The sequence below is a fragment of the Nicotiana tabacum genome, chromosome 17 (assembly GCF_000715075.1).
Source record: "Nicotiana tabacum cultivar K326 chromosome 17, ASM71507v2, whole genome shotgun sequence".
NCBI classification, from domain to species: Eukaryota; Viridiplantae; Streptophyta; class Magnoliopsida; order Solanales; family Solanaceae; genus Nicotiana; species Nicotiana tabacum.
The window spans coordinates 115,519,318-115,545,066 of NC_134096.1; the positions used below are offsets into that span (position 1 = coordinate 115,519,318).

The window sequence follows — 25,749 nt, forward strand, 5'->3', positions numbered from 1 at the left end:
TTCTTGATGACTTATATCTCGAGTGCAATCAAGTATGATTGAGAAATACTTTATTTCTTTGATTTTTTGAATAATTGTATTTCTAATTTTACTTGCTAACAAATTTACCAATTCATTATGTATATTATGTCCAAGGTAATGATTATGAATTTCATCATGCTTAATTCGTCGAACATTGTCACGGCCCAATTTCACCTAAAGGTCGTGATGGCGCCCAACACTACAGCTAGGCAAGCCAACCAATAAATTAAACATATATCGATTAGATTTAAATCCAAGAAAATAATAAAACATCAAATTCTACCAATGTGTGTGCCAAGACCTGGTGTCACAAGTGTATGAGCATCTAGTAGATTATACAAAACTCCAAATACTGTCTGAAATGAAATAGACAGAATGTAAATATAAGAAGAGACACTGATAGCTGCAGAACGGTTCAGAAAGGCAGCTCACTACTATGCCTCGAGATGATGTGGATATGTGATGATAGGTCCTCCACTAGTACCTGTCTAAGATCATACACAAAAAGTGCAGCAAGTGTAGTATGAGTACGTAAACAACGTATACCCAGTAAGTATCAAGCCTAATCTCGAAGTGGTAGAGATGAGATGACCGACTTTGACACTCACTATTGGTCAATAATAATAATTGAAATAAAACTAGAATATTTAAATTAACATGATTCACAGAATTTATAATAATTTATTTAACCAACAGAAATAATTAAATTCCTTCAAATCCAATAAATTTCCAATTCATGAATTAGTCTCATTTACATGAATAACAATAATTCCTTAACAAGCAGGAATAATAATTCTTTAAATTCCAAAGATTTTTAATTTATCAATTAGCTTCGCAAGCTGTAATAAACTATCAAAGTATCGTGTAATTATTATTATTAAGCACGATTTCTGTCGAGGTCGTACGGCCTGATCCAGAGTGTCGTGTACACTGTTGAGGGACGTGCGGCACGATCCATAGATGCATCTATCCTGCCGAGGCGTTCGGCCCGATCCACAAGAAAGGAGGATATTTTCTTGTACCTCCGGAATAAGAGTGTTTATTGTAAAATTTATTCGAAAGGATAACAATTTATTTCAATAATTAATTAACCTAAACAAAATCAAGCATATGAAAATTTCATCTTTTACTACCTTTCATAACAATACACAATATATACATCAAACAATTTAATTAATAAAGAATAAAATTTATACAAGTAATGCATGCTTTGAGTCCTAATCTACCCGGACTTTAGCATTAATAGTAGCTACGCAAGGACTCTCGTCACCTCGTGCGTACGTAGCCCCTGCAATTAGCAATAATTATTTAATTTTATCACCTATGGGGTACATTTCTCCCTGAAAAGATTAAACAAGAGACTTACCTCGTCTTGCTCAAATTTAATCCCCTAATGGGCCTTTTCCTCGATTATCCAACTTTAATTGGCTCGAATCTAACCAAAAATAATTCGATACAATCACTAAACTTTATAGGAATCAATTCTATAATGAAATACTACATTTTTAATAAAAATCCCGAAATTAATTAAAAATTCGTCCATGGGGCCCACATCTCGGAATCCGACGAAAGTTATGAAATCCGATAACTCATTCAATTACGAGTCTACCCATACCAGTCTCACTCAAATCTGACTCTGAATCGATACCGAAATCTCAAAAATTCATTTCTAAAATTTTTTCAAATTTAAATCTTAAAATACTAATTAAACGGTGAAAACAATGATATATTTATGTATATAGACCAAATCCGAGTTAGAATCATTTACCCCAATATCTTTCCTTGAAAATCTATCCAAAAATCGGCTCTGCTCAGGCTCCAATTTGTTAAAAATGGCGAATGGACGAACGCCCTCTTTTTATAAAACTGCCCAGACAGGCTTCATAACTGGTCCTCGTTCGTGGTTTCGATCACAGGCTTGAGCCTGGATCTCGGCCATGGCCTCGATCATGGCATCGAGATTGGGCCTTCGATCAGGGCATCGAGGTTGTGCCTTCGATCGGGACATCGAGCATGTGCCTTCGATCGGGGCATCGAGCATGTGCCTTCGATCAGGGCATCGAGCATGGGTCTCGATCCTAGCCCTCGAGCCTTACCTTCGATCATATCCTCGAACTGGACCTTCGATCGTGGATTCGATCTGAAGCTCGAGCCTGAGCCTCAACCCTGGGCTCGATACCTGGGCTCGATCACAGCCTAGAATATCCAACAGAAGAGGAAAAATTGCAGCAACTTTTAAGTCCAACTTTTTGATCCGTTAACCATCCGAAACTCACCCGAGGCCCTCGGGACCTCAACCAAATATACCAACAAGTCCTAAAATATCATACAAACTTATTTGAAACCTCAAATCATCTAAATTGACGCTAAAACCACGAATTACGCTCCAATTCAAGCTTATTGAAACTTAAATTTTTCAACTTCTACATTCGATATCGAAACCTATCAAATCAACTCTGATTGATCTCAAATTTTGCACACAAGTTATAAATGATATAACAGAGCTATAAAAATTTTCGGAACGGGATTCCGACTCCGATATTAAAATGTCAACTCCCCGGTCAAACTTCCAAACTAAAATTCTTGTTTTTAGCCATTTCAAGCCTAATTTCACTACGAACTTTTAAGTAAAATTTCAATCACGCTCCTAAGTCCAAAATCACCATACGGAGATGTTGGAATCATCAAAATTCTATTCCGGGGTAGTTTGCCCTCAATTTGACATCTGATCACTATTTGAACTTAAACTTTTAATTTTTCATCAAAATTCCATATCTCGGGCTAGTGACCTCGGAATTTGATTCCGAGCATACGCCCAAGTCCTAAATCACGATACGGACCTACCAAAACTGTCAAAACACTTATCCGAGTCCGTTTGCTTAAAAGGTTGACCAAAGTCAACTCAATTGAGTTTTAAAGCTCTAATTCATATTTTAACCCGTTTGTTCACATAAAAACTTTTCGAAAATTTTTACAAACTGCGCAAGCAAGTCAAAGAATGATAAATAGTGCTTTTTGAGGTCTTAGAACACAGAGTTAGTTATTAAATTTAAAGATGACATTTTGGGTCATCACATTCTCCACCTCTTAAACAAACGTTCGTCCTCGAACGGGTTTAGAATTATACCTAAAGTGCTGAATAAGTGTGGATATCTGCTCCGCATGTTTTCCTCGGCCTCTCAAGTTGCTTCCTCGACTGTTTGGCCCCTCCACTGGACTTTTACTACATAAATCCTCTTGGACCTCAACTGGCGAACCTGTTTATTAACAATGGCAATTGGCTCCTCTTCATAACCCAAGCTATTATCTAGTTGAACTGTGCTGAAGTATAACACATGTGATAGGTCGGCATGATACTTCTGGAGCATAAATATATGGAAAACCGGATGAACTCCCGATAGGCTGGGAGGCAATGCAAGCTCATAAGCAACCTCCCCAACTCGTCTCAACACCTCAAATGGGCCTATAAACCTTGGGCTCAACTTGCCCTTCTTCCTGAATCTCATGATTCCCTTCATCGGTGAAACCTTCAAGAGAACTTTTTCACCCATCATAAATGATAATTCTCGCGCTTTCTGATCAGCGTAACTCTTCTGTCTGGACTGTTCTGCACGAAGTCGCTCCTGAATCAACTTTACCTTTTCCAAGGCATCTTTTACCAAATCAGCACCATATAATTTAGCCTCACCGGGATCAAACCATCCGATGGGAGAACGGCATCGCCGATCATATAAAGCCTCAAATGGTGCCATCTGGATACTGGATTGGTAACTATTATTATAAGCGAACTCGACTAAAGGCAAGAAACGATCCCACTGACCTCCAAAGTCAATCACACATGACCTGAGTATATCCTCCAAAATCTGAATTGTCCGCTCTGAGTGCCCATCGGTCTGCGGAAGAAAGGCTGTGCTGAGCTCTACATGGGTCCCCAACTCACTTTGTACTGCTCTCTAGAAATGTAAAGTAAACTGAGGGCCTCTATCTGATATGATAGAAATTGGCACACCGTGCAAACGAACTATCTCCTGAATATAATTCTGGGCCAACCTTTCTGAAGTATACGTAGTCACAACAGGAATAAAATGTGCCGACTTGGTCAACCTGTCAACAATGACCCAAACTGCATCAAACTTCCGCAAGGTCTGCGTCAACCCAACTACAAAGTCCATAGTGATGCGTTCCCATTTCCACTCTGGTATAGTCATCTGCTGAAGTAGGCCACCTGGCCTCTGATGTTCGTATTTAACTTGCTGGCAATTCAAACACCTATCTACATACTCAACTATGTCCTTTTTCATTCGTCGCCACCAATAATGCTGTCTCAGGTCACGATACATCTTTGTAGCACCTGGATGAATAGAATACCGAGAGCTGTGTGCTTCCTCTAGGATCTTTTTCCTCAGTCCATCCATATTAGGAACACATAGACGATCCTGGAGTCGCAAAACACCATCCGCTCCAATAGTAACTTCCTTGGCACCACCCCGTAGTACCGTTTCTCGAAGAACCATTAAGTGTGGATCATCATATTAGCGAGCCTTGATCTGTTCAAATAGTTAAGACTGAGCTACAACACATGCAAGAACTCGGCTGGGCTCTGAAATATCCAGTCGCACAAGTCTGTTGGCCAAGGACTGAATATCTGAAGCTAAGGGCCTCTCCTCTGCTGAAATCAAAGCCAAACTACCCATACTCTCCGCCTTTCTACTCAAGGAGTAAACAACCACATTTGGTTTGCCCGTATGATACAGGACAGTAATATCATTATCTTTTAGTAACTCAAGCCATCTGCGCTGTCTCAGATTTAGGTCCCTCTGCTTGAACAAATGCTGCAAACTGCGATGATCAGTGTAAATTTCACAAGACACCCCATAAAGATAATGCCTCCAAATCTTAAGAGCGTGAACAATCGCAGCTAATTCCAAATCTTGTACTGGATAATTCTTCTCGTGGGGCTTCAGCTGACGTGAAGCATATGCAATAACTCGCCATTCTTACATCAATACACAACCCAAACCAATGCGTGAAGCGTCATAGTACATTGTATACATCCCCGAACCGAAAGGCAACACTAACACTGGTGTTGTAGTTAATGCTGTCTTGAGTTTCTGAAAGCTCACCTCACAATCATCAGACCATCGGAACAGAGCACCCTTCTGGGTTTATTTGGTCAAAGGTACTGCAATAGATGAAAAGCCCTCCACGAACCGACGATAATAACCTGCTAAACCTAGGAAACTCCTGATCTCAGTCGCCGAAGTGGGACGATGCCAATTCTGAACTGCCTCAATCTTTTTGGGATCAACCTTAATACCCTCGCCCGATACAATATGCCCCAAAAATGCTACAGACTCTAGCCAAAACTCATATTTAGAGAACTTAGCATATAACTTTTGTTCCCACAGCGTCTGAAGCACTACTCTCATATGCTGCTCATGCTCCTCCTTACTGCACGAGTAGATCAAGATGTCATCAATGAAGACAATGACAAACGAATCAATATATGGCCTGAATACCCTGTTCATCAAATCCATAAACGTTGTCGGGGCATTAATTAAACCGAATGACATCACCAGAAACTCATAATGACTATATCTAGTACGAAAAGCAGTCTTCGGAACATCCGAATCTTCAATTGATGGTACCCTGACCTCAAGTCGATCTTAGAGAACACCTTAGCACCCTGCAACTGGTCAAATAGATTATCAATACACGACAACGGGTACTTGTTCTTAATAGTGACTTTGTTCAATTGGCGATAATCAATACACATCCGCATTGTTCCATCCTTCTTCTTCACAAATAATACCGGTGCACCCCAAGGCGATACACTCGGTCTGACGAACCCTTTGGCGAGTAACTCCTCAAGCTATTCTTTCAATTCTATTAATTCTTTCGGAGCGATGCGATACGGTAGGATAGATCATACTAAACTCAGATTTCTCACTAGCTTCATCTTTTTCTTGGATACTACTAATATCGATTGAAAACACTAATCTTTTCTTTTCTTTTTTTATGTTTAGTTTAGAAAGATGTTTTTGTTTATTTACATTAAAAAAGACCCCTTTTCCCGGATTCCTTCTTCGGGGCCCTTCGTCGAACGAAAATAATAATCTTTTAATTTGTTTGTTTGTTTATATCTAAATTAAAAAAAAAAGACCATTCTTCTTCTCTACCACTCATCGAACGAAAATATTAATATTTCTTTTATTATGTTTTGGTTTAAAATTTTTTTTGCTTGTTTATTTAAAGAAAAAAAAAACACCTTCCTCCCGGATTCCTTCTTCTCTTCCCTTCAAAAAGGGCCTTTTTATATATTTAACCAAAAAAAAAAAGAATCATTCTTTTTCAATGACCTTCAGCGGACGAAGACTTTATTCCTTTTTTATTTTTTGCTTTTTGTTTAAATATATTTTATGTTAATTAACATTAAAAAGTTCCTAATCCTATTCCCTGATGGGACGGAATCACTAATCTTTTTATTTTATTCATATTATTGCTGAGTTTTAGAATTATAGTAAACGAACCTAATCATTCTATTCTATAACTTAACGAAGAAAGATTAGGCTGTAGTTGATTTTGATTCTTGTTTGCTTCCCGTCGTATTATGTCTCCAAAGTTGTGACCCTTTTACTATTTTAGCAATTGGTAACCTATGTTAACAACCTAAAATAGAAAAGTAAAGATTAAGTGTATGGGTCAAAATCTACCTCAGTGAGATTTAGCGTGAAGCAATATCGTGAAAAGCGATATGGACGAGGTCGATTAGTAGATAACGGGGCTCTTAGCTGAGTAGTCAATAACGGCCGATGTCGAGTATCAAGGGCAGTGCTAACGGCTAGTTTTTGTAATAGAATATTCAGGAGAATATTCTATTAAATATTCTTGGTGACTGTACTTTTAGGGTAGACTGGCCAGGGAATGTCCCTCTAGGTTAAAGACAATCACTATCTTTCTAAAGAGATTCAATTATCTACTATTCCATACTTTTTTCGTTAGATCCGAGAAGGGTCCCAACATTCTAGTATTTGTCTATCATTTATCATTGTCAGAAGGAGGAATCATCCACCTCATTCAATATTAGGTGAATCATTCTCCTTATTTACTTTAATTCCATTTATCGATTATTTATTGCTTGATATTCCCCCATCATTAATGTTGTATGTACATTGAATGTACATCACATTTAATCTTCTCTCAACACTGTTTTTGCTTTATTTATGTTAATCGATTATAGATCTGAAGTTATTATCATTAACTAGGTTTAGCCCTTCATCATACTAAATTAATTAGTTTAATCAAAAGTCTACATTTTTTGGTCAAACAATTTGCTGCCGTCTGTAGGGATTATCTAGTTGAGTTTTTAGTTTCTTCTAGATCTATAACTAGCACAGTCCAATAAAAAAAAAGAGCTCCTACTTCCTTGTACACACGGATCTGACATGGCAGGTAATGGAGAAGAAAGAATGAAGGCAGTGAACGATCTCACTACCAACCTCTTAAATACCATCAATGAGGTCTCCGAAACAGAAGGCGAAGACATAACACCTAACACCTCTCCCCGACGAAGTGGGTCGCCCCTCCCTCACGACAGTATCACAACATCCCGTGTTAAAGAGCTTCCACGTCCACAGCGGAAGCGGCGCCACCAGCGGTGAAGGAGCTACTCGAGGCTTGGCTGAAAAATACGCTGACCGACATCCTCGACAAGCCCACTCAGGAGGCAATCAGAGAAAATGCAAGGACTTGCATTACACCAGCAATGGCCATGTAGCACGACCCTCCCCCTCCAGTAACAGGTATCACTCACAATATTAATAATGCAGGTAACGACACCCTCACGGCCATTCTGAGGAAAATGGCAGAAATGGAAAATGAAAACAAAATGCTTCGGGATCAAATGAGAGAATACCAAGAAAGAGTTGACAAAATACCGAGTGCCCCAAAACTCTTGCCAAAAAGAGACGCTGGTCGGTTCCTTGAACAACCCTATAGTGATGAAGCCGTCCCACATGCCATACCCAAGACCTTCAAGATGCCGCCTTATCTGAAAATTTATAACAGTACGACCGACCCCGAAGATCATGTAACTCACTATGTCACTGCGGTAAAGGGCAATGATCTCGCCAAAGAACAAGTCTTCTCCATCTTGTTGAAAAAGTTCGACGAGACCCTTACCGGAGGAGCATTAACTTGGTATTCACAGCTACACGCGCACTCCATTGAAATATTTGAAGAGATAGCCGGCATGTTCATAACGGCCCATGCTGGGACTAAGAAGGTGGAGGCAAAAGTGAACTATATATTTGCCATCAAAAAATCACCTGGAGAGGGATTGATGGACTTTCTCGCTCGATTCAATAGAGTAAGGATGACCTTACCGAATGTATCGGAAGGAATGGATGTAGCAGCTTTCCAGAATGGGCTTAATAGGAATGGCTCAAGGGCGACCAGAAAACTATTAATTCGGCTTATGAAATATCCTCCAACCACTTGGGATGAAATACACAACGCCTACTGTGCCGAAGTCCATGCCGACAAAGACGACCTGAATGGGCCAACCCATCGATTGACCACGGTACAAGCCGAAACCAGGAAGGATCGAAGTAATGATGCCAGGAGAGATCTCACAGCTCTACAATCCATCCGGGAAAGGCATCAGCCATATGTCAGAAGTGCCATCGTGCCCCCTCCCTCCACGAAGAGGGGCCATCTAGGCCAATGACAGGGACTCACCAGAACGAAAGAGGTATGCCCCCTTTACTATCCGCTCACAATTTTTATGTGTCACCCTCAGAAATAGTCTACGCATTAGAGAAGGTCGGACCATAATTAAAGTGGACACAAAAGGTGAGGTCAGACCCAAGCACTAGAAAATCAAATGCCCTCTCCGAGTTCCACCAAGAGCGAGGTCACAAAACTGAGGACTGCATCGCCCTAAGGCAGGAGGTTGTGAACATACTTCATCAAAGACACCTCAAAGAATTGTTGAGCGACCGAGGGAGGACTAACTTTTCCCGAGGACATTAACAACACCAAGGACCACCAAAACCACCCTCACTGATTCGGACCATTCAAATGATCATCGAGAGTGGCGACGACATTTCAATCAACAATGTAAAGTTCACCATAACCCACAAGTTCAAATAGTCAATCACTCATGAACGGTACGCCGAACTCGAAGAAAGTATCACCTTCAATAAGTCAGATACCCACGGTTTGGTTTTCCCTCAATATGATGTCCTTGTTATTACATTACGAATATTAGATATATATGTAAGACGCATTATGGTGGACGATGAGAGCGACGCGTGCATTGTCCATCCTCGAGTACTTGCACAAATGAAACTCGAGGATAAGATAGCGCCGCGCTGCATCACGCTAACAGGTTTTAACAATGCAGTTGAACGAACGTCCGGGGAAATCACACTCCCCGTCCTGGCCGGTGACGTCACTCTGGAAACCACATTCCACATCATGGACCCGGATACGACGTACAATGCCGTAATAGGTCGACCTTGGATACACGCCATGAGGGCTATCCCCTCCAGCTTGTACCAAATTATCAAATTTCCAACCCCATGGGGAGTATTCATCATACACACATCTCAAGAATGCTAGCATCGCCTTGGATTGTACATATATCCAACAAATGAAGGGCAAAACAGATGATGCATAGCAATTAACAGGGTCGAGGTCGAGCTATGATGAAAACGCGGACGTCGTTAGAGATCCCGAAATAATAGACGCCACGGGATCAACCATAGAAGACCTCGACACCGTTCTATTAGACAGCAACAACCACAACAAGAAAGCTTACATCGGCTGCAAACTTCAGAAACCAGGTAAATTCCGTCAATTCTTAACTACTAACGCGGACTTGTTTGCTTTCAGCCCATGCAGACATATCAAGTATCCCAAAGGAGGTCTCCACACACAAGTTGAACGTCGACCCGTTCTACCCCCCGGTAAGGCAGGTTAGGCAAAAGTTCAATTCCCCAATAAACGATGCAGTTCGCGAGGAGGTCAAAATATTGTTAGAAAATGGCTCCATCAGCGAATCAAAATACCCCCAATAGGTTGCCAATGTGGTCATGGTGAAAAAGAAGAACGGAAAGTGGCGGATGTGCGTAGACTTTACGGATTTAAACAAAGCATGCCCCAAAGATTCATTCCCGCTACCTCACATTGACCAGCTCATTGATGCAACGGCCGGGCATGAACTGCTGAGCTTCTTGGATGCCTACTCGAGCTACAATCAGATCCTCATGGAAGAGGAGGACCAGGATAATACCACCTTCATCACCCACCAAGGAACGTATTACTACAGGGTGATGCTCTACGGACTGAAAAATGCAGGGGTGACATACCAAAGGTTGGTGACCAAAATGATCAATTACTAACTCGGAAAGACCATGAAAGTCTACATAGACGATATGTTGGTCAAGTCCAAAAGGAAAGAAGATCACATCAACCACCTGGAAGAAGCCTTTTATATACTTAGGCGGTACAGAATGAAGTTGAATCCCAAAAAGTGTGCATTCGGCGTGACCTCAGGAAAATTCTTGGGCTTCCTAGTATCGCAAAGAGGTATTGAGGTCAACCCCGACCAAATCAAAGCCATAAAAGGAATACCAGAACACCTAACCAGTAAAAAATAGGTTGAGAGGCTGATCGGCCGCATCGCCGCCCTGTCGAGATTCATCTCACGATTATCCGACATATGCCATAAGTTTTTCGGCATACTCAAGAAAGACAACAACCTCCAATGGACTTCTGAGTGCGTTCAAGCCCTGAAGGAATTAAAGGCTTATCTGTTGTCACCGTTGTTGCTTTCCAAAGCGGAACCGAGGGTATGCCTTCTCGTCTACCTCGCCATATCTGAAGTAGCGGTGGGTGCAGTTCTGGTCCGAGAAGATAAAGGTAAGCAATCCCCTATCTATTACATTAGCAGAACCTTAATCAATGCCGAGACGAGGTATCCCCACCTCGAAAAATTAGCCCTGGCCTTGGTCGTAGCTTCACGAAAGCTTAGACCCTGCTTTTAGTGCCACTCCATCTCGGTAGTCATAACTTTCCCCTTACGGAGTATTTTGCATAAGCCTGAGCTATCGGGCAGTTTAGCCAAGTGGGCCATAGAACTGAGCGAGCATGATATCACATATCAACCGCAGACGGAGTTAAAATCACAAATCCTTGCCGACTTCATCACCGACCTCAACGCAAAAATAATGCCCGAAGTAGAAAAAGAAGCCGCCCATGCTTCTTCGCGAACTCAAGATCTATGGATTTTGTACACCGACGGTGCTTCCAATGTGTCAGGGGTCGAACTGGGACTTGTGCTCGAAGTCCCGACAGGCGAAGTGGTTCGCCAGTCCATAAGGTGCCCGGACATGACTAACAACGAGGCCGAGTATGAGGCTGTGATTGCAGGGTTAAGGCTAGCATTCAAGTAAGGGGCGAGGCCGGTCATCCTACACTGCGACTCTCAACTCGTTGTCAACCAAGTCACAAGGACTTTCCAGATCAAAGAGAAAAGGTTATAAAAGTACCAGGTCGAGATCTGTAAACTACTGCCCTAGTTCGACGAGTGCCAGCTCGACCAAATCCCTCGAGCACAACACATCAAAGCAGACGGCCTCGCCAAATTAGCGGCAGCAACTAAAAGCATAATCGGAAAAGGAATGGTCACCCTCCTCCACTCATCGATAGATCAAATTGAGGTAAGGACTATAAATCTAACCTGGGCCTGGCGCAACCGTATTGTTACATACTTGCAGGATGACGTACTCCCAGATGATAAAAAGGAAGCCAAGAAGCTCTGGATGCAAACGGCCAGGTACATCATCATTCACAACGACCTATACAAAAGGACGTATGGCGCCCCCCTAGCGAAATGCTTAGGCCAAAATCAGACGCGGCGCGTCCTAGAAGAAGTCCACGAAGGCCACTGCGGAGCTCACTCAGGCAATCGAGCTCTGGTCAGGTGTCTCATATGGGAAGGTTACAACTAGCCTACCATGAAAAAATAGGCCGCTGACTTCGTAAAATAATCTGAACAATGCCAAAAATATGCCCCAATGATCCATCAAGCGGGCGAGCATCTCCACTCAGTCACCTCCCCTTGGCCTTTCATCAAATAGGGAATGGACATCGTCGTCCCCCTCCCTGCGGGGCGAGGTAACGTATGATTTTTTCTGGTTTTAACTGACTATTTCTCTAAATGGGTAGAAGCAGGAGCATTCGCCCAAATACGCGAATATGAAGTGATTTCCTTCATATGGAAAAACATTGTGTGCCATTTCGGCCTCCCCAAAGAGATCAGTTGCGATAACGGACCCCAATTTACTGGAAAAAAGGTCGCTGAATGTTTTGAGAAGTGGCATATCAAAAGAATACTCTCCATACCATACCACCCCGGGGCAACGGGCAAGCTAAATCCTCTAATAAATTAATACTGAACATCATGAAGAGAAAGCTTGAGGACGCCAAGGGATTGTGGCCAGAGCTATTACCAAAAGTGCTTTAGTCCTATCGCACAATGCCAAAGACGAGCACAGGAGATACACCCTACTCTTTAGTATATGGGACTGATGCGATTATACCGGTCAAAGTCGGAGAGCCTAGTTTGCGATATTCCCATGAGAGCGGGCTGAGGAACGATGAAAGCAGAAGGCAAGAGCTCGATAAAACCGAAGAACGGAGAGATACGACCTACATAAGGATAGTCGCGCAAAAACAACAGGCAGAATGCTATTATAACAAAAAGTCCAAGATCAGACCACTCAAAGTCGGGGACTACGTGCTCAAGGCCAAAACACAAGCAAGTAAAGACTCGCGGGAAGGCAAACTAGGGACGAATTGGGACGGCCCATACAAAATCATGGTAGCAGCAAATAAAGGGGCATTTAAACTAGAAACAATGGAAGAAAAACTACTGTCAAACAACTGGAACGTCGCTCACCGCAAGTACTTCAACTTTTAAGAAAAAGCATCCTCCAAGTCGCACTCTTTTTCCCTCACTTGACTTTTGTCCCAATTGAGTTTTCTCGAGAAGATTTTTAACGAGGCGACAAGGGGGACACTTCCAAGTCGAAATACGAGCGGAAAGAGACACCCGACGGTTAGTTCATTTCCCAACCTCTCAACACGTCGCCAAGTCACCCAATGAAGGGAGTAGATAGAGTGGGACTGGAATGCCAGCCCGAAAAACATTTAAATTTCTCCAAGTATATGAGAAAAACACAAGTGTATGAAGTTCGCCCATGGTTTCGCCCAAACAACATCGCCTCAATATCTACTCGGCCCCCGGCCAGAATTAAGTAACTCACATTTGACCTTGTTCGAATTAACTCACATTCGACCTCGTTCGAATCAACTCACATTTGACCTCGGTCGAACCAACTCAATACAAGTTACATTCGACCTCGTTCGAATTAACACCTACTGATCCTTGGCCATGACCAAAACCAAATTTTTATGATTGAAACGACAAAACAAAAGAAAGAAGCATGCAAGCCCGAACATAAAGAAAAGAATTAGATACGAAACATCGAAAACAACATTTCTTACTTCAAATATATCCCTTACAAAGGCTAAAGCAGATACCAGCAAAAGTATGTACAAGAATTACAAGCAAAAGAAAGAAAAAGCAACTACGCGCTACCTAACTCAACAACACCATCTCCACCCGTCTCTCCACTATCGCCGTCGGCGCCGGGATACTCATCCTCGTACCAGGCATCCTGCTCAATCCCTTCCACATCTTCCTCAGCATCACCAGCTTGTGGTGTAGCGGGGTCATAGCCATAAGCAAACCGAGCTTCACGTGCCTTACCATATGCATTCTCTAAGTCGGCTTCCAAAACAGCCCCCGTCCTCATCAGATCCCTGAATATATCCAGTAAGGCCTCGGCGTGAATCCATTCCTCATACAGATCCCGAGGAACGTCAGGAAGAGCAGTACGGGATGAGGATGGATGCGCCAATAACCATGCCTTCTCGGCCTCGAGGGCAACAACTCGATCATTAAGGTTCGCAACCTTTTTTTCTAACTCCCCAATTCGCTCATCAAGTCGCTCCTCTCTGAGCCTAGCCGTCTCCATGGCGAAATCCCGTTCAGAACGGATAACACGGATCGTATCCTCTAAAGCTGCCGCTTTACGTGCAACTGATAACTGGTCTGACTCCGACTTCTCCAAATCTGCTACCTTCTCGGCGACCTCGCCACTCAAAATGGCCGCTCAAAGTTGACACTCCTCCATCTCGGCACGCAGCGAGACCACTTGGTCCTAAAGGTCGGCACATTAGGCCTCAACCCCCCTACTCACATCTAGCTCCTCCTCTTTGTCCTTCAACGCCCCCTCGAGCTCACTACATTTTCCGATAACCTTCACCAATTCGTCATCCTTCTCTTTTAGCTCGTTTCGAAAGGCCCGGAAGTTGCTACTACCACCAAGTCGCTGACAAAGCTCACAGTGCTTATCACAATATTCACGATATTTCCGCTCCATCTTTTGGAAGATAGCCTTACGCCTTTCCTCTCGGCGAGATCTTTCAATCTCCAAGATCACAGTCTTAAAAGAAAGCCATAGCGGGTAAGAACAAAGTCAGAATCAACATTAATTAAAAAAAAATGATTATGGAAACGGAATACCAAACATACCCTAAGAGCAAGGCCGGATATGCTCTTGGACAAAGTGGAATCCTTCAGCTTCTCGAGGGTCTTACCTTCCACATCGGAACAGAGTGGACCAAGAGAAGGGACCACGTCCTCCGTGTCAACAAATAGATCTTGGTCTAGAGGGATTGCAATAGTCCGCGTGCTCCCTTCCAACCTCACCTCAAGCCGAGTGAGTCCTTCACCCATCATCCTAACCCCTTCGGCGTCCATGTCGGAGCCTGTCTCATAATCCTCTTTGGCAACACTTTTGCCCTTGGTATCAACCCGAGAGGAAGGATCCTCGGTCGGTAACAAGGTCGATGTATCACCCCTTGTAAGGCATCAGTCACATCGACGACCCTTCAACACTCGTTCTGGCCTCAAGGAGCAACGTACATCCCTCGTCCCCCGACGGCGGCGGGATCGTGGACAGCAGCTCGGTACTAACTCCGAGATCTATGGTCGTCGTTTCTCTGATGACAATGCCATCCATCACCGAACTTCCCACACGGACACTTTCCTCGCCTATACCGACGAATCCCCTCTTGCGGGGAAGCAGATTATCATCAGTCGGCGACAATCCTTCCTCATCGTCCTCGTCAACTAAACGCATAGGGGAAGTGGACACACCCGCCGCAGTAGTCGATGACCGAGCAGGTCTCACCACAACAGTAGGAACAGAAATGGCCTTCCTCTTATGGAATGCCGGAGCAGGAGCTTTCTGCCTCTTCGAAGACCCTCTGCCTGCAAAAAAGATTAGAACGGCGACTCTCAAAGTTATGACGAACACGCGACCACAAGGTCAGGACGACATACGTAAAAAGACTCTATATGGACGGACAAACTCACCTGTCGCTGAAAGTTTGGGCCTGAACTTCTGGAAAAAGGCCGGCCACCCACGAATCCCCACTGTGTGGGGCAAGATCTGGCTAACCCATTCGTGAATATCTGCGACCAAAGGAGGGGGCGCGGTCTCCGCTGGAGAAAAAGACAGAACGGTTAGACTACGACCAAAACGAGCAAAATGAGCACTTAATGAAAATACTTACGGGCGTAATTCCACGCCTCAGGAAATCCATTTGCGTTCGCCACCATGTCCTCAGTCTTGACGTAGACGTAATTAAACCAGAATCGACGATTTGCTTTATCGTCCATCTTTACTACCAAACTTTTACCTCTATGGTGATGAAGGTGCAACATCGTCCCTCTATGGAAACTCAACGCTAAAAGGTGCATCAGGTGGTGAAGAGTGACCCCGCGGTCAGCCAATTCCGCGTACTTCGTCAGCATGAGGATGAGCTTGTAGATATAAGGAGAAAGCTGAGCCGGGAAGACACCGTAGTAGCGACAGAATTTCTCTACCAATGGGAGAATGGGAAAAGAATAGCCCACATAGAATGGATATGTGTAGAACATGCAATATCCAGGACGATGAATCTGCACCACATCGCGTCCAGCCGGGACCAGATCGATGTGGACTGGAATTTTGAACTTCACCCTGAAATTAGAAAGGGACACTGTGCCCATCTCAGACTCTACGGCCTCACGGTCATCCTCGGGCAACTTTGAGACGTCAGTTCTAGCTTTCTCACTACGGGGATTTATTTCCTCCACCGTAGGAAAGCTTTCATCTTTTGCAGCGATGGCAGCCCCACCTTCATGGGAAGGCATGCACACTACCAAAGGAACAGGGTCAGGTACCCCCCTAGAACTGGAAGACACATTAACCATTTTGGTTTATGAATAGAGGGGATGTAAACGCAGAAGAGTCGAGTAGAAGGAACCACTGAAATCAGTGAAGTTAGGAGTATGAAGTAAGGTAAAGAAAGTAGAGATTCTGATTGAGGAAGAAGAAGATATGGAAATCTGATTCTCAGAAGGCAAAAAGGGAATCGAAGGATTAAGTATCCCCATTTATAAGAGTTAGGGTATCAATATCGAGGAAGCAAACCACAGTTACCCACAATTTCGAAGTCAAACCAAAAGATTCATACAACTTACAACTTCTGGCATTTTCTTCACAATACTCATAGCCACATTGAAGTCTAGGCTGAAAAATACCTCAAGGCAAGTCTACAATATACTCTTAAAGAATCCAGTATAAAGTAGAGGGTCAATTCACTAAATATAATTTTTTATCCCAAATCAAGTATAGGTTTAAAAATAAAATTTACAAATTCAGAAAAAGAAATATTATACGTCACAATCTTTTATCATTAATTTTATAAAATGAATGAAAAAATTGAAGTCAAAGGAAAAAAAAAAATCACACTCTTCAAATAGTAAGTGCCGTTCTTTTTAAATTGGAGATAATATTAAGAGCCCATTTTGGTTAGCTGATTGAAAGTACTAGCTAATAAGGATTAAGTATTGAAGCGTTAAAACTGATCTTTGAAATATAAACGTAAAAGTGATTATAAGCGACCAGCTTATAAGCTTACCCAAATACCCTCTAAATTAGTTCCGGAAAGAACTCTAATTTTGAAGGTACATAAACCAAATCATATCACACAGGTAAATGAGGTATATACGTGATCACACTATAATTGTAAGAATAAATTATAAAACTCACCCAAAAGTGGTAACCTGAGCTAGAAAAACCGGGTATTCCTTCATAGGAACAAGGGCAAGTTTGTAAAGTACACGATTCGCAACCCCAAGCACCAGAGTTAAAGCAGAGTTCAAAATGATTAGCTCTCTAGACACATTTGATTGGCGGTCAGAATCACTTCCCACGGCGCGTGCGATAAACTTTGAGCTCGAATTCGAAGACTGCCGTGAAAAAGAGGTCCTCCTGCGGTGGATTTCAAGTCGTCGTGAAGATGTAAGAAGAGGCATCGGAGAAGAAGGTAATATGAAGAGAAATTTAGGGTTTGGTATATTGATAATGGCCAGACGAGGAAGAGATGATGAAATGTGGAAATGGTTTGGGAATTTGGCGCGAATGGTTAGAGAGTGAGACTCCATTAATTTGCTGTGAATGAGGAAAGCTCACTGATATCTTACCTACCACACGAGCTAATATAGGGAAATTCAAACCTTATAACTAGAATTTTGGGTCCCATTTGTTTTGGAAAAAAAAAGGTGAAATTATATACGGTGAAAATGTTTTTCGAAAATTATTCTTAACAAGAAATTCTGTTTTACTATTCAATAGATTATTGGAGAAAAATATAAGCGAAAAAATCATATTTTTTCTTTTAATAAAAAGAATCATACCGTTTGAATGCAGAAAATGACTTATTTTCAGAAAAAAAAATATAATGACTTATTTTTGGGGGAATTTATTTTAGAAAATAATTGGCATCATTGCCAACTGCCAAGTGTACGCTCAATTTGTTTGTTTCGAAAAAGAAAAGAAAAATACTTCCTCCATCCCATATAATTGTCATATTTTGCTTCTCAAAAGTTAAACTGGACTTGAATACTTGAAAAATACTTCCTCCATCCCATATAAATAGTTTTTGAATATTTATATTTTAATTTTAAAATATTAAATTAAACTAATTTAATTTAATTTTAAATATTAATTAAATTGACTCTCGAAAAGTGAAATATGACAACTAATTTGGAATGGGGAGTACTAACATTGTTTTTCTCTTCTAATTATCCCTTTGTCTTACCTTGAAAAGGTCTGATTTCCTCGTTGTGACCTTTATGGCCCCGGTGTGTGCCTTTACGAAAGAATCTTCTAACATGTCAAATGAGTCGATGGAATTTGGTGGCAGGTTATGATACTAAATCATTGCTCCATTTGAAAGGGTCTCCGAATTTTTTCAGCAGTACAGATTCGATTTCATCATCTTCTAAATCGTTACCCTTGATGACGCACGTATATGAAGTAACATGCTCGTTGGGATCGGTGATCCCATTATATTTGGGTATGTATGGCATACGAAACTTCTTTGGAATAGTCTTCGGAGCCGCACTTGGAGGAAACGGCTTTTGTACAAACTTCTTCGAATCCATCCCTTTCAAGATTGGCGGTGCCCCCGGTATCTGATCAACTCGAGAGTTGTATGTCTCCACTTTGTTATCGTTGGCTTCGATTCTCTTCTCCCCTGATTCAATTCTTTTGGTGAGCTCCTCGAGCATTTTCATTACCGCAAGATCAGTCCCCGAATCGTTACCATTCGACCTTTACCGGTACTGGCTTGGTACTGCGAATAATTTCTGGCTCAACCTTATTCGGAGCTCTATGTTGATTTTGTAACTGAGCAATAGCGGCTTGCTGAGCCTGAAGCATCTCGAATATCACTTGGAGACTGACTCCTTCGTCTCCTCTGCCCTGTGTTCCTTGGCCACTAGATCGGCCTTCTCTGTGTACACTCCCATCGAGATCTGCGCCTAGATTCGCGTTTAGAGCAACGTGTGAACTGACATCGACTGGGTTGGCAACCGGTGCTCCCCCGAGATTAGCCTGTGGCAGCTCGACTCCTTGGAACAATCACATTTTCATTTTCACTGTGGAATCTGAGGCCATTGTCACCGTGTGTGGATACATTTTGTGAGTTTGACATGTTTTAACTTGAAAGCAAATATACTTGACAAGAACAAGCATAAAATAGTGTGTTTTACCAGAATCAGTACTGAACAATCACTATTATCCTTAGCCCCACGGTGGGCGTCAAACTGTTTACCCTAAAAATTGAGTAATAATTAAACTTATATTGTGGTTTTAAGGATATGTGATTTAAACCAGTACCAATTGATAAACAACGAATTAAATAGATAAATTGGACAATAAAATAAATCAAATCGGTCTGCAAACAATGCCTCGACCTCGATTCGAGATAGTCTCGAGGTTATTTAATAAGAACAGTAGAGGATGGAACAAACAGCGATGAACAGTAAGTAAAACAAAGAAAGCAGCGTATGTGTATATTCTTATCAGTGAATAGTGATTGTCCCCCTTACAAGTGAATGGGATCCCTCTTTATATAATAGAGGAATCCTAAATAAGGTACAACTCTAATAACGAAAGTAGATCCCATGATTGGCACTAATAACCGCTTTGATTTGATCTGTTACGGGATTTCCGCCGTGATTTTCAACCGGTTACTGATATCTCGCTATTCCGTTATTACGCCTTACTCGAAGTCAGTCATGCTTGATCTCAATTGTTGCTGGCCTCGATCTCAATGAACACTTCGATCTCCAGGCTTGATGTTCTATCTTCGAGCTCGAGCCCGATATATTATGAGATTACCCTCAAGGCAACTCCCCTCCAACGAAATCGGGCATTTCGATCGTATACAATGCTCTTAGGGTTTCTCTGATCTGGGGTCGAGAATCGAGGCTTGCTGGATTCGGATAAATAAATCTTAGCTATACCTCTTTCCATATTCAATTTCCGGGACAAATTAGTGCAAAAAAGACAGTACCACACGCTTCGAGTTGAGGACTACACATTATGCAATGGTAGAAAAAGTGAAATGGTAAACAGGAAGAAAGAAACCTAGATAATTGTAACTAAAGGGATTGAGTTGATTCTTAATAAATGGGGAAAAGGATAAGATAATCTACACTGTTTTTTTTTCACTTTTTATAATTATGGTGTTCGGGTCAACGTGTGTTCAACTCAACTAATTCCATAAGATGTACCTTCCCTTTTCCTTCACTTTTAAACCAAAGGAAAATCCCAAGCAGATGATCAACAATTAATTTTCTTAAGATAATACTAGAGTAATAAGTAATAACTACTTATCATCTTCCGCGTGGTTAAGCCCAAAACTGAAAAGGTCAAAAAATTGAGAAGATAAGAGAAAGCTGATGAGTAATCAATGCTCGAGATCATCTTTAGCTTAATTTTGAAAAATTATGAGTAATCAATGTACGGCTAGATAAAGAAATTGATAAACATCCAGTATATACACTAGAGAAAGGAAAAAAAAAAAGGAAGAATAAAGGTATGTCTCTCACAAAATCACAATATTCTTAAATGATCTAAAGAGTTTCTTAGAAATAACATTAATTACTTGGTCGAATTAATTGCAATGTTTGTTTTAAGAAACAGCAAAATGAGAAAAGAAAAACTATATCATGTCTAATGTTTGGTCGTTTTTCAACCAACTAAAATACTCTTATCACATGGAATTCCTTCAACGAAAGACTATTAATTATGCCCATGTCCTATGTTTGATCAAATTTCTGCTATGGTGATGGAGTTTTTAAATGTAAAAATGCAGGTCCAAGAATGTTCTGAAATAAAGAGAGAAAATGGTACGACAACGTTTGTTACCGGAATATCAAAACATAATATGTGCTTAATTTAAAATAAACCGTCATTAACCTATTTCTTGAAATAAACGAAACTTTGCTTCTTAGCCTAAATTACAGGACCCCAAACACAAATAGGTGATTAATATGATAATTTGCTACATAGACTATACTTCTGCAAGATATCTCATATGTTGGTCTTGACTCTTGACATTTTATTCATTTTAAACGTATCAACAGACAAAATTTTGAAAGTTTAGGAAAGTCAAACATTACAAGAAGCGGAAATAGTAACCTGATACAGAGTTATTTTCTCTTTAATAAGTTTTAAGCAATGTGAATTCACATTAATTGGCTCAATATGAATATTGAACTATTACCAGCTGAAAACAAAAACGAGTTAAATAGTACTCCCACTGTCTTATATTATATGTCGTATTTCTCTTTTACACGTCTCTTAAAAAATATTAATTAGGAAAGAAATTGAACTATTCTACCATTATTTATGTCATAAGATATAATCTCTCTTCATTGAATATTTATTCTATTTTTGTGTTATCTCCATCTTTAAGAACAATTATTACTAAGGTAAAAAAGAAAAAAAATAATCAATTTCATCTTGAACTTTTAAATTGACAAATAATTTGAGATAACTACTTTTAGTAACCACGACTGTTAATATGAGATGGAGGAGTACTTCATATGAAAAATGGGTTTTCAATTTTCTTTTCCTTTATTTATATTTAATGACATAAACTTCATAATATACCTTTTCGTGCTCCTATAAATTCATTCACCTTATTTCCTTTTACCCATAGTTGTTTACAGCTATGGCTTTTACATCAGTAAAGATCCTAGTGCTCATACAAGTTTCAGTTTTAGCACTCAGCTCATTCTCAGAGCTTAGCTTTGGTAAAGGAATTGAAAGCTCGTCATTAGACAAAGGACAACACCATCCAATCTTCTCAACAGTTCACTTATTCTTTGGAAAGTCTCCCAAGAAAAGCCCCTCTAGCCCTACACCGGTAAACAAGCCATCACCATCACCACCACCACAGGTTAAGTCATCCCCTCCGCCGCCTGCTAAGTCACCACCGCCGCCACCAGCTAAGTCACCACCTCCTCTGCTGCCTCCACCACCATCTCAACCACCAAAACAACCACCTCCACCTCCGCCGCCACCAGCAAAGCAACCACCATCTGCTAAGCCACCTATTAAACCTCCATCTCCGTCACCGGCTGCTCAGCCACCAGCAACGCAACGAGCAACACCACCACCGGCAATGCAACGGGCACCGCCACTTTCTCAGCCACCAAAACTACCACCACCAGCTACTCAGCTACCAATAAGGAAACCACCACCACCAGCATATACTCAGCCACCTCCACCACCTATTAGATCATCACCTCCGCCACCAGCTACTTATGATGAACCCCCAATTGTTGACTCGCCACCTGCTCCACCCTCTGATCATGAGCCTACAACCGTAGAGCCACCACCTTCTGATTACGAGCCACCAATTATTGAGCCTGCACCACCAACGGATCAGCCACCTATTATAACACCATCTCCACCAACTCTGACTCCACCAGTTAAGCTGCCACCACCCTTGATTCATCCTGCTGGGAAGCCTCTAATTGTCGTCGGCCGTGTTCATTGCAAATCTTGCAACAGCAGAGGGCTTCCCACTCTCTATAAAGCTTCACCACTCCAGGGTTATTTCACAACCTTAATTTTCTCTTCATTACCATCTCATTCTATTTGCAATTACTAAAACAAATCACTAAACCTTCTTATACACGTAAAACAGAAAATAAAGACATGTTACTATACAACGTAACATATTAAAATACACAAAGACGAGTGCAGCCTTTGTGCTACTGGGTTCAACTGAACGAGTGAACGAGTGAAAAGTTACTAAAATCTTAGTAACAAATATAATAGGAGTATTAAATTTTGAGTGAACGAGTGAAAAGTTACTAAAATCTTAGTAACAAATATAATATTAAATTTTGGATACAAATTTAATGAATTGAGTGTTTATGAACTCTTTCAATTTTAAATAATCTTGGAACAAGAGAATACACGTACGTGTAAAAAGAAAATTATTGTTAGTGTACATAACCTAATTAAATCCATACTCCTATTAATTAGTAAATTGGAGTGTCTACTTTTTACTTCATTATTTCTCTCTTCTGATTGAGCTTTTGATTTCAATGGTTGTACTGTTTTTGCAGGAGCTGTAGTGAAGCTAGTTTGTCACAATAATGCAAGGAAGGCAAATGTTCAAACAGCCATGACAGACAAGAATGGTGAATTCGTGATCATGCCCATGCCTTTAACCAGAGCAGATATTCACAAATGCAAGGTATACTTAGTGAAATCAACGAAACCCATTTGCAATGTCCCAACAAACTTCAATGGTGGAAAATCTGGTGCTTTATTGAAACCTATCCTACCACCTAAACCACCTGTTAATCCTGGTCCTGCCCTTGTCCAGCCACCCATGTTTGATTTCCATGGTGTTGGACCTTTTATATTCGAAGCCTCAAGCAAATTACCATGCAAAAAATAATTGAGCTCTTCATTATTAGAAAGACCAAGTGGTAAAGTGAAGGAAAATAAAAGTATGAAAGGATTGAGTTTCTGGTGGAAAATCCTTTTTCTTTTCTTTTCCTTTCTGTAGTTTAAGAAGAAGAAATACATATCCTTGTACTTACACCAGACAAAAGATATCATCTATATATGGATTTTCAGTAGCAAAATCCAAAATTGAAATTTATAAAAATTGTAACCATTACATATTGACTTTGAATGCATGAATGAGTATAGCCTTTGAATATTCAAGTCTTGTTTTCCTAGTAACAAAATATAAAAATTGTGATTTGATCGGAAAAAGTGTTGGTTATTTTTTTTTAATTCGTCCGGTAATATAGCTCTAAGGCCTTTTTAGCAAAACTTCCTTAAATAAAGACAAAATATAAACAGTGCACTTAAATTATCCTATTTGTGCAAATCTCTCCATGCCGTCCACCCAAAAAGAAAAAAAGAGAAATTAAAATAAATAACCGTCCACTAAAAAAAAAAAAGTTGGAAGATATATATCTTTTTGGAAGATATAAAATATATATATATATATATATATATATATATATATATATATATATATATATATATAGTCGTGTATAATTAGTTTATAATCTAATGTAAATCGAAGTTGTACATATTTTTGATCGAGCTGGCAAATGTGTAACTTCCCTTATAAAAAGTGGCAGCTCTTGGGCCTGGGTCTCTAGTCCTACTGGTCGTTTACCGGGAGAAATTCAAAAATAGTCTGTTCAAAATAGCCACAGTTTTCAAAATCATCGAAATTTAGCCACTTTTCATTTAAAAGATAAATCTGAACAAAAACACTGTTCAAAATCCGAAAAATATTCCAGCATAATATGTTGGAGTTCAATTTTTTTATATGTGAACTTCCAGCATAACATGCTGAAATTTTATAATGTACTTGATTTCCAACATAATATGCTGAAAGTCCATACACAGATGATCCAATCTCCAGTATATTATGCTGGAACTTTCCGTATGCTGGAGTTCCAACATAATATGCTAGAAGTTCATACACAAGTGCTCCAATCTCTCGTATATTATGCTGGAACATTCCGTGTTACAGCAAAATAATGGTTATTTTTTAATGACTTTACAAACGATGATTATTTTTCAATTACCAGTTCGAAAACTTGTGCTGCCCCAGAATGATAGCAGTAATGAGCTTCCATTGGATCTGATGGCCCAGCCAGACAAGCCTGTTCAACCAAGCCCATATACTAACTTAGTATGAAGGGATTTCAATTCCAAGAGTTCATTGTTGACCAAGTGTAACATTATATTTTTTAAGTGACGTGAAAACCTAAATTCCTATGTTTAGATCAGGCCCCAAGCACAAGAAGGTATGTCTTATCTTCTTCTTTTTTGTCCTTTTCTGAAATGCACAAGAAAATTTGTGAGATCTACATTGATCTATTACTTAATTAAGTGATACATACTTTCATATTGTTAATCTTTTCTTTTAGTTTCCTTTTAGCTGTTACAGATACCCATTGGCTGCACCGCGCGCTAAATGAACATTTTCACTAAATTTTAGTGTATGCGCTTTAGATACACCTCTAAATCATAAAATTATTGCTATGTAAAAAAACGGAAGGAACACCTTAAGTAAAATAATTGTAGCTAAAGCGTTTAATTGATTTTGAAGTAAATGGGAAGGAGAACAAACAATAAATATTACTACAATGTAGAAATTAAGAAAGTGTTTTTTATATCTTTTATATGTAAAAGTAAATCTCTCGTGTGTAAAAAAGATATAGTCATAAAACTAAAAATAAGTTTGTAAAAACCCATAAAATCATTTGACCCCAAATCGATAAGTAAAGAGAAAATGGGCCTCCATAGTCATTTACAATGTTGAAATTAAGAAAGGGAATTTTTACATTCCTATACACTATTTAAAACTTTATTACCCTCCATACTCAAGGTTCAATTCAATTACATCCTATATACAAATTTACCAATTATATACACTTTAGAAATTTTAATTAGTATCCATTTATATTAGGAATCAATTATTTCTCATCCTTATTCTCTCTTCCTCATGCGCTCTCTCCGTCTCTCTCTCTCTCTCTCTCTCTCTCTCTCTCTCTCTCTCTCTCTCTCTCTCTCTCTCTCTCTCTCTCTCTCTCTCTCTCAATCCCTAATTCTGGTAATGTAGAGCAAAAGAAAAGAGAGCAGCAATTCCACCATTGACAGCCATTAAAAAGCTTTGAAACTTTAAATTCGAATT

At 40.4% G+C, this 25,749-nt stretch overlaps 1 protein-coding gene and 1 long non-coding RNA gene across 3 annotated transcripts; one reads left to right on the forward strand and one right to left on the reverse strand.

The window, feature by feature from the left end:
• Window positions 1-243: 243 nt before the first annotated feature.
• LOC142171437 (uncharacterized) lies at window positions 244-17,762 on the reverse strand. Of its 2 annotated transcripts, none has more exons than XR_012701001.1 (2): window positions 17,259-17,762; window positions 244-505 (listed from the first exon to the last, which is right to left on the reverse strand). It is a non-coding gene; the product is annotated as an uncharacterized LOC142171437 (long non-coding RNA). The 2 variants fall into 2 exon arrangements; XR_012701002.1 differs by having other exon boundaries at window positions 244-509.
• A 3,944-nt stretch (window positions 17,763-21,706) lies between these two features.
• On the forward strand, window positions 21,707-23,753 carry LOC107768633 (uncharacterized). Its single transcript, XM_016587754.2, has 2 exons — window positions 21,707-22,621; window positions 23,144-23,753. The coding sequence occupies exons 1-2, from the start codon at window positions 21,736-21,738 to the stop codon at window positions 23,479-23,481; spliced, it is 1,224 nt and encodes a 407-aa protein (XP_016443240.2). The 5' UTR covers window positions 21,707-21,735; the 3' UTR covers window positions 23,482-23,753.
• The last annotated feature ends 1,996 nt before the right edge of the window (window positions 23,754-25,749 follow it).